The sequence below is a fragment of the Ranitomeya variabilis genome, chromosome 3 (assembly GCF_051348905.1).
Source record: "Ranitomeya variabilis isolate aRanVar5 chromosome 3, aRanVar5.hap1, whole genome shotgun sequence".
NCBI classification, from domain to species: domain Eukaryota; kingdom Metazoa; phylum Chordata; class Amphibia; order Anura; family Dendrobatidae; genus Ranitomeya; species Ranitomeya variabilis.
The window spans coordinates 776123357-776132049 of NC_135234.1; the positions used below are offsets into that span (position 1 = coordinate 776123357).

General features: G+C 42.4%; 1 protein-coding gene across 1 annotated transcript in view; it reads left to right on the forward strand.

The window, feature by feature from the left end:
- Positions 1-244: 244 nt before the first annotated feature.
- The window catches only part of LOC143817465 (uncharacterized), a 50339-nt gene continuing 41890 nt past the window's right edge, over positions 245-8693 (forward strand). The window contains exons 1-6 of the mRNA XM_077298897.1: positions 245-624; positions 732-899; positions 983-1106; positions 1224-1321; positions 1775-1835; positions 2753-4190. Coding sequence (XP_077155012.1) covers positions 547-624; positions 732-899; positions 983-1106; positions 1224-1321; positions 1775-1835; positions 2753-4190 — 1967 coding nt within the window. The 5' untranslated portion in view covers positions 245-546. The remainder of the gene's footprint in view (positions 625-731; positions 900-982; positions 1107-1223; positions 1322-1774; positions 1836-2752; positions 4191-8693) is intronic.

Consider the following 8693-nt stretch of genomic DNA (forward strand, 5'->3'; position numbering starts at 1 on the left):
AGTGAGTACGATGGCTTCTGCCACTAATACCCCATCTACCACTAATACCCCATCTACTCTGCCCCTGAGCTCTGGAGCAGCCGCCTGCTGCCACCATGTGTAATACTGCGAGTCCTGGGAACTAGGAGACTCCACCAACAAGATGGCGGCGCTCACTGCAGGGACAGGAAGTCTGCAGCCTAAACCCCGCCCCCTCCTACTACACTTCCTGCCTCACATGCTGGAGAGCAGAGAACCAGGAGACCTGCCAGAGATCGGAGAAGACGCAGTGACCGCAGCTCCGGTATATGAGTTCTCCTAAACTGGAGACACAAAATGTTCAGTTGATAAAGAATGAGGAGATCCAGGAGGCGACCAGCTCGGTGGTATCAATGGATGAAAGTCTGTGACAGGAGGGAATAGTCAACTGTGTGAAATGGAGAGGACAGATCTAAGGACCCCAAAAGATATTCTTCCATTAATTCTCAATCCTCTTTTTTTCAGGTTCCCTTTAGGGTGAAGGGCAGCTAATATTTTCTGGGCCTTTCCATCGATGACCTTCTGAGGATGGAGCAGGACAGAAGCCACACGGCTGCTCAAATATTAGACCTCACCCTGGAGATAATCTACTGGATCACTGGAGAGGTGAGATCTTCACATCACTCTGATCTCTAGGAGTAAAGCAGGGAAATGAAGGGAAAGGTGAAGGATCCTTAGAATAGATGTAGTGATCGGCGTCTCCTCATACACAGGATCGCACAGTGGTGAAGACGTCGTCTGGAGAGTGTGTGACCCCCCGTGTGTCAGGAGGGCGGAGCAGGACCCCGAGTGACATCACCGAGCCTCCACCTCATTCACTGATACATGAGCAGAAGATCCTAGAGCTGACCCACAGGATCACTGAGCTGCTGAGCGGAGAGGTGAGCGCTGCCGGGAATGCTGGGACATTGTATAATAACGCCGGGGGAGGGGTCTGCTAATGACGGGTCATTATATGTGTCAGGTTCCTATAAGGTGTCAGGATGTCACCGTCTATTTCTCCATGGAGGAGTGGGAGTATATAGAAGGACACAAGGATCTATACAAGGACGTCATGATGGAGGATCACCAGCCCCTCACATCTCTGGGTAAGAGGAGACCTTCCTGATTATAGAGGAGAGGCCGGGTCTGAGGTCACCTAGTCTCCCCATCATCTGATCATCACATGTAGACGATGTATTCAGTCCTATGTATATTTCCTATAGATGGGTCCAGTCCGAGAAATCCACCAGAGAGAAGTCCCAGTCCTCTATATTCCCAGGATCGTCCAGAGGAGAAGCAGAATGTCCTCCTGGATCATCAGGTAGATGGAGCTGAGGTTCCTAGACTGACGTAATTAAGCTTTCTACTGACCTCCAGACTGTAGGTTCCATGTCATCGGGGGTCAGTGCCGGCTACAGATAGTTTTGGTTTCATAAATGCTGATATTCATTTCCACCAGTTTGGGAATCCACTTGGCCATTGATATTCAGTGAGGATAAATGTAGAGTCTGCCGTGTAGATGGAAATATCTGCACAATGCCAATCAGCTGCTTCTAATTCTGTCCATGAACACAGCTCTATACTGCAGAACATTTCATGCAGGAAAATTAGAGAACGATTTATGTCGATATGTAAAACACTTGGTGGATTGTTGACCTAGTCTGATCACCACATGAAGGGGTCATTCTTTTGTCATATTGGTTTTTCATCTTCTCCTTATATAAGATAAACTGCTGTTTTGTCTTTTTTTCTTATGTCTAATGTTCGATTTTAGCAGGAAGATCATGGTGACACAACAACTGGACTTGACAAACCCTTATCAGAGACGGTGAATGGTAAGAGCCTTTCAGAAATCTTGATTTTTGTTCCATTGGTTTATTGTCTGTATTTTTCTTAATGGACAATATGGTGAATATTAACTTGAACACCCTTAGATGTGGTCACAGTGACCAGTGGGGTAACTCGGGGTCAGTGTTGGGGACTCTACTTATTAGCGGGGTAATATCAGCCACAGGATGTCAGCACAGCTATGAGGACAGCGTTGGTAATGGAGATATGCTTTATGAAAGGCATTAGATAATATGCAACAATAAAGGATGGAGAATGATGGATCTGGTGGAAAATATGTGGAATTAAGATTTAAAACTGTCTGAATAATAAAAACCAGAAGGTGGTTATTCACGGACTGCATTGTGTCCCCAAACATTTGTATGTTTATTATTGACCTTGTAGCAGACTTACAGAATTGTAATATTCGTATCTTGACGTACAATAACAAATGATATTGTGGTACCGTGTTAGCCAGAAAAATCCATGTGAATACTTTTCTGCCCAATGATGACTAAAGTATTCTCGGAGTGATACTTTTATTGGCTGACCAGAAAGTATTATATGTTTGCAGCTTTCAGAGCACAGCGGCTCCTTCTTCAGGCAGGATTACAAATAAATTAATAAGAAAAAGGCAAAACATTTAAGGGATATTAAAAGTATTCACATCGAATATTCATATTTGTAATTGTGCATTATCATCATTATTATATTTTATCACATTTTTATTTTTACTTATGTGCTCAGATGAGGTTGTTCCAGCACCAATACCAAAAAGTGACATTTATCCTTGCAGGACATACGTATAATGTAAATGTACTATGTCACATTCTGATCTGTTTTTTGATATTTCTTGCTTGTGTAGATTTTTCACATAAAAATTATAAAATATCACCCAACAGGAATAGAATTTTTTTTTTTTCAGGTGAAGACTGGATGAGTTGCTCCCATGGACATCTACTCTTACCTTCGATTCATGAAGCTGATGAGAATCAATTACAGACTGGCAAAAGTAGCACTGGACATAAACTTGGTAATGGTTCCACATGTTCAGATTGTGGGAAACATTTTAAAACGAAATCAAATCTTACCACGCACAAGAGGAGTCACAAGGATGGAAGGCCATTTTCATGTTCTGAATGTGGAAAGCGTTTTAATAGGAAATCAATTTTTGTTGCACATCAGAGAATTCACACAGGAGAGAAGCCATATCCTCGTTCAGAATGTGATAAATGTTTTAGTCAGAAATCACATGTTTTGGAACATCTAAAAACTCACACAGGGGAGAAGCCGTATTCATGTTCAGAATGTGAAAAATGTTTTACCCAGAAATCAAATCTTGTTGGACATCAGAGAACTCACACAGGGGAGAAGCCATTTTTATGTCCAAAATGTGGGAAATGTTTTAGTCACAGATCAAATCTTATGGAACATCTGAGAACTCACACAGGAGAAAAGCCGTTTTCGTGCTCAGAATGTGGAAAATGCTTCATTCATAAAGCAGACGCAATTAAACATCAAATAATTCCCACCAGCGCAAAGCAAATTTCATGTCCAGAGTGTGGGAAATCTTTTATTCAGAAGTCAAATCTTATAAAACATCTAAGAACTCACACACAGGATAAGCCTTTTTCATGTTTTGAATGTGGGAAATGTTTCATAGTTAAAGAACATCTTGAGAAACATCAGAAAACCCATACAGGTGAGAAGTCATTTCCACGTCTTGAATGTGGGAAATGTTTTACCATTAAAGCAGTTCTTGTTAATTATATGAGCACTCACACAGAAGAAAAACCATTTCTATGTCATGAATGTGGAAAATGTTTCACTCAAAAGTCAAGTCTTGTTACACATGAGAGAATCCACACAGGGGAGAAACCATACTCCTGTTCAGAATGTGGAAAATGTTTTAGGGTTAAAAGTCATCTTGGAAGACATCAGAGAAGTCATACAGGAGAGAAGCCATTTTCATGTTCAGAATGTGAGAAACGTTTTAGTCAGAAATCACATCTTATGGAACATCTAAAAACTCACACAGGGGAGAAGCCATTTTCATGTTCAGAATGTGGCAGATGTTTTACCCAGAAGTCAGATCTTGTTGGACATAGAAGAATTCACACAGGGGAGAAGCCATTTTCATGCCCTGAATGTGAGAAGTGTTTTAGTCACAGATCAAATCTTATGGAACATTTAAAAAGTCACACAGGGGAGAAGCCTTTTTTGTGCTTAGAATGTGGAAAATGTTTCAACCATAAAATCAGTCTTCTTGAACATCTGAGAACGCACACGGGGGAGAAGCCATTTTCTTGCTCAGAATGTGGGAAATCTTTCAACCGTAAATCTGTTCTTGTTAAACATCAGAAGTCACACAAAAGAGAAGACATTTAATGTTATTAATGTAGGATTTGTTTCCTCGGGATGCCTCATAGTTTGTAACGTAACTATTATGTAGAAAACAATTACTGCTAACTCAGCAATGTTTAGCTTGATCTCAATAATGGCTGGTGTGTGTTATTCACCTAAATCCTCATCTATAGCTGATTTGGAACAGAAAATTCCTGTATTGGGAATATCTGAGGTTTACTCGAGCGGATAGAGAACTATTTATTACAGAATTTATGCAATAAATAAAGTTCTCAATAACTATGGGACTCAATGGTGTCATAATATGACACATTTGGCTTTAATGACAAATTACATTTGGTCATATCTTTTTAAATGAAATCGATTTTACATTGCTCCCATTGAAGTAGACGGAGTGGGGTCACACATTACACAGCTGCTCCCATAGAAGTGGATGGAGCCGTGTCATGCATTACATAAGTGCTCCCATACAAGTGGATGGAGCCGGGGTCACAGATTATACCATTGCTCCCATATAAGTGGACAGAGCGGTGTCACGCATTACACCACTGCTCCCATAGAAGTGGGAAGAGAGGGTGTCACACATTACACCACTGCTCCCATGAAAGTGGACAGAGCGGGGGGTCACCCATTACACTATTGCTCCCATAGAAGTGAAAGAAGCGGTGTCATGCATTACACCACGGCTCTCATAAAAGTAGATGGAATGAGGTCATGCATTACACCACTGCTCCCATAGAAGTAGATGGAATGGGGTCACGCATTACACCACTGCTCTCATAAAAGTAGATGGAATGAGGTCATGCATTACACCACTGCTCCCATAGAAGTAGATGGAACGGGGGTCACGCATTACACCACTGCTCTCATAAAAGTAGATGGAATTAGGTCATGCATTACACCACTGCTTCCATTATAGTTAGAGATGAGCGAGTATACTCGTTGCTCAGGTGTCCCCGAGCATGCTCGGGTGGTCTCCGAGTATTTGTGAATGCTCGGAGATTTAGTTTTTGTTGACGCAGCTGCATGATTTATGGCTGCTAGCCAGCCTGAGTACATGTGGGGTTTGCCTGGTTGCTAGGGAATCCCCACATGTATACAAGCTGCCTAGCAGCTGTAAGTCATGCAGTTGCATCAACAAAAACTAAATCTCCGAGCAGTCACAAATACTTGGAGACCACCCGAGCGTGCTCGATAAAACCGAGCAACGAGTATACTCGCTCATCACTAATTATAGTGGATGGAGACCCATATAGTGCTCCACGGTATCATGGCCCCAAATAATGCTCCACAGTATAATGGCCCCATATAGTGCACCACAGTTAATGGCCCCATATAGTGCACCACAGTATAATGGCCCCACAGTGCTGCACAATATAATGCACCCCATATAGTACACCACAGTATAATGGCTCCATAGAGTGCTCCACAGTATAATGGCCCCATATAGTACACCACAGTATAATGGCCCCACAAAGTGCTCCACAGTATAATGGCCCCATATAGTACACCACAGTATAATGGCCCCACAAAGTGCTCCACAGTATAATGGCCCCATATAGTGCACCACAGTATAATGGCCTCACATAGTGCTGCACAATATAATGAACCCCATATAGTACACCACAGTATAATGGCTCCATAGAGTGCTCCACAGTATAATGGCCCCATATAGTACACCACAGTATAATGGCTCCATATACACTGTGTTCCAAATTATTATGCAAATTGGATTTAAGTGTGATAAAGATTTAATTGTTTTGTTTTTCAAATAAACTCGTGGATGGTATTGTGTCTCAGGGCTCAATGTATCACTGAAATCAATCTTAAACACATGGGATAATTCGTTTTCCAGATGATTCTAATTAAAGGAAAACTACTTAAAAATTATGTTCCACATTATTAAGCAGGTCACAGTTTTCAAGTAACATGGGAAAGAAAAAGGATCTCTCTGCTGCTGAAAAGCATCAAATAGTGCAATGCCTTGGTCAAGGGATGAAAACATTAGAAATTTCCCGAAAACTTAAGTGTGATCATCGTAGTGTTAAGAGATTTGTGGCTGTATCTGAGCACAGATGTGTTTATGCTGATAAAGGCATAATGATGAAGATTTCTGCCAGGCAAGTTCGTCGGATTAAGAGAGCAGCTGCTAAAAAGCCATTACAAAGCAGCAAACAGATATTTGAAGCTGCTGGTGCCTCTGGAGTGAGTCCCTCGAACCTCAAGGTGTAGGCTCCTTCAAAGGCTTGCTGTGGTGCATAAACCTACTATTCGGCCACCATTAAACAGTGTTCACAAGTAGAAATGGTTGCAGTGGGCCCACACATACATGAAGACTAATTTCCAAACAGTCTTGTTTACTGATAAGCGTTGAGCAACCCTGGATGGTCCAGATGGATGGAGTAGTGGATGGTTGGTGGATGGCCACCATGTCCCAACAAGGCTGCAACGTCAGCAAGGAGGTGGAGGAGTCATGTTTTGGGCCAGAATCATGGGAAACAGCTGGTAGGGCCCTTTAAGGTTCCTGAAGGTGTGAAAATGACCTCTGCAAAGTATATAGAGTTTCTGACTGACAACTTTCCTCCATGGTGTAAAAAGCAGAAACGTGCCTTCAGGAGCAAAATCATCTTCATGCTGACAATGCCCCATCTCATGCTGCAAAGAAAACCTCTGAGTCATTGGCTGCTATGGGCTTAAAAGGAGATAAACTCATGGTGTGGCCACCATCTTCCCCTGACCTCAACCCTATAGAGAACCTTTGGAGTATCATCAAGCAAAAGATCTAGGAGTGTGGGAGGCAGTTCACATCCAAACAGCAGCTCTGGGAGGGAAGAAATACAAGCAGAAACTCTCCAAAAACTCATAAGTTCAATGGAGGCAAGAATTGTGAAGGTGATATCACAGAAGGGTCCTATGTTAACATGTAACTTGGCTGTTGGGAGGTTTTGGAGGTAAATAGCTTTTCTGTTCAGTGAATGTGACCTCCTAATGCTGCTAATTCCACAAATGAGCATTTTCAGTTCTTTATATCAAATGTTTAGAAATTCTACTGTGCCTAATAATTTGGAACAGTGCATTGTGGGGTTTTATTCATTTTGGAGATTATACTGTTATCATTGGGAGGTTTCTTCAATAAAATTCGATGTATAATCTAACGGGTGATTACTTTTATTAGACTGACTGTCATCTGCACCAACCATTTAGGAAAATCCGAGAAAAATATAATTTGCATAATAATTTGGAACATAGTGTAGTGCACCACAGTATAATGGCCTCACATAGTGCTGCACAATATAATGCACCCCATATAGTACACCACATTATAATGGCTCCATAGAGTGCTCCACAGTATAATGGCCCCATATAGTACACCACAGTATAATGGCCCCATACAGTGCTCCACAGTATAAATGATTGGTGGTGACAGCTAGTAGTGGTTCCTTTTTTTTGTTATTGTGGCAGTGATCGTATCGAGGTATATATATATTCCATGTGTTGGAATCGGAGGTGTATATACCATACGGTCACTGTGAGTTCCCCAATAACCTGCTTAGTAGTGGGAGCAGCCGTGGCCTCGTCCATCACTCATCAGTCAATTGTGTATTTGCCCTGACGATTGGAGGCAGCGGAGTTCTGTCCCCTGACAAACTGGTGGTGGCGGTGGGATCTGCGTGACAACCCCCACCACCCTGCTATCATCCTTGACACTGACTAACGTGTAAATCTTTCCTTGTAAGCAGTTTGTCCCAGCGGGGACATTTATGGCACATTGATGAGCTCTATCATCTGTGTCCAGTACATACAGGTCCCACCAGGGTCATTCTGATATTTTCAGAGTTCCTATAGAAATGACTATAGAGGCCGCACATGTGAGACACCGCTGGACCCCATTCTTTCCATTCAGCACCTGCATTTATCGGACATAAGTTATATGACTTGTCCTTTCAATGTGCCAAAAATGTCCCAAGTGGGGTAATCTCGACGTATTCCAGAAAGACTTCCTTTGTTCTTGGGGTTTATATATTTAAAGGGAGTCGATCACCCCCAACATGAATATTAATCTGGTTATACAGTGATATAGGGGACTCAGCTGCTGTAGAATCACACTAGCCCCGTACATTATAGTGGTATGGCGCCTGGAAAATGACGTGCAATTAAAAATTATAATGAGGGGGCTTTGGTGCACCTTTGGTGTGGCCGAGGGCTCAGTCACCAATGCGCGGAGATGTATTATATGTCCTCATCTGATTACTAAACAGATGATTATCAGCTCTGCCCCCAATGACCAGTGGTTTAGCGACCATATGAGACCCCCGATATATATAGCGGTGCCCCCAGATGCCTGTGTTTCCATTAACGCATCTAGGCCCCTGACCATTATAATGTGTGGAGCCGGCAGGATTCCCATAGCAGCCATGTCCCTTATTATTGTTCCTATTTTTGGGGATGCGGGTGAGATTTGGTCTGTGGAAAAACCTCAAGAAAAAAAAAGCTGCAGTTGT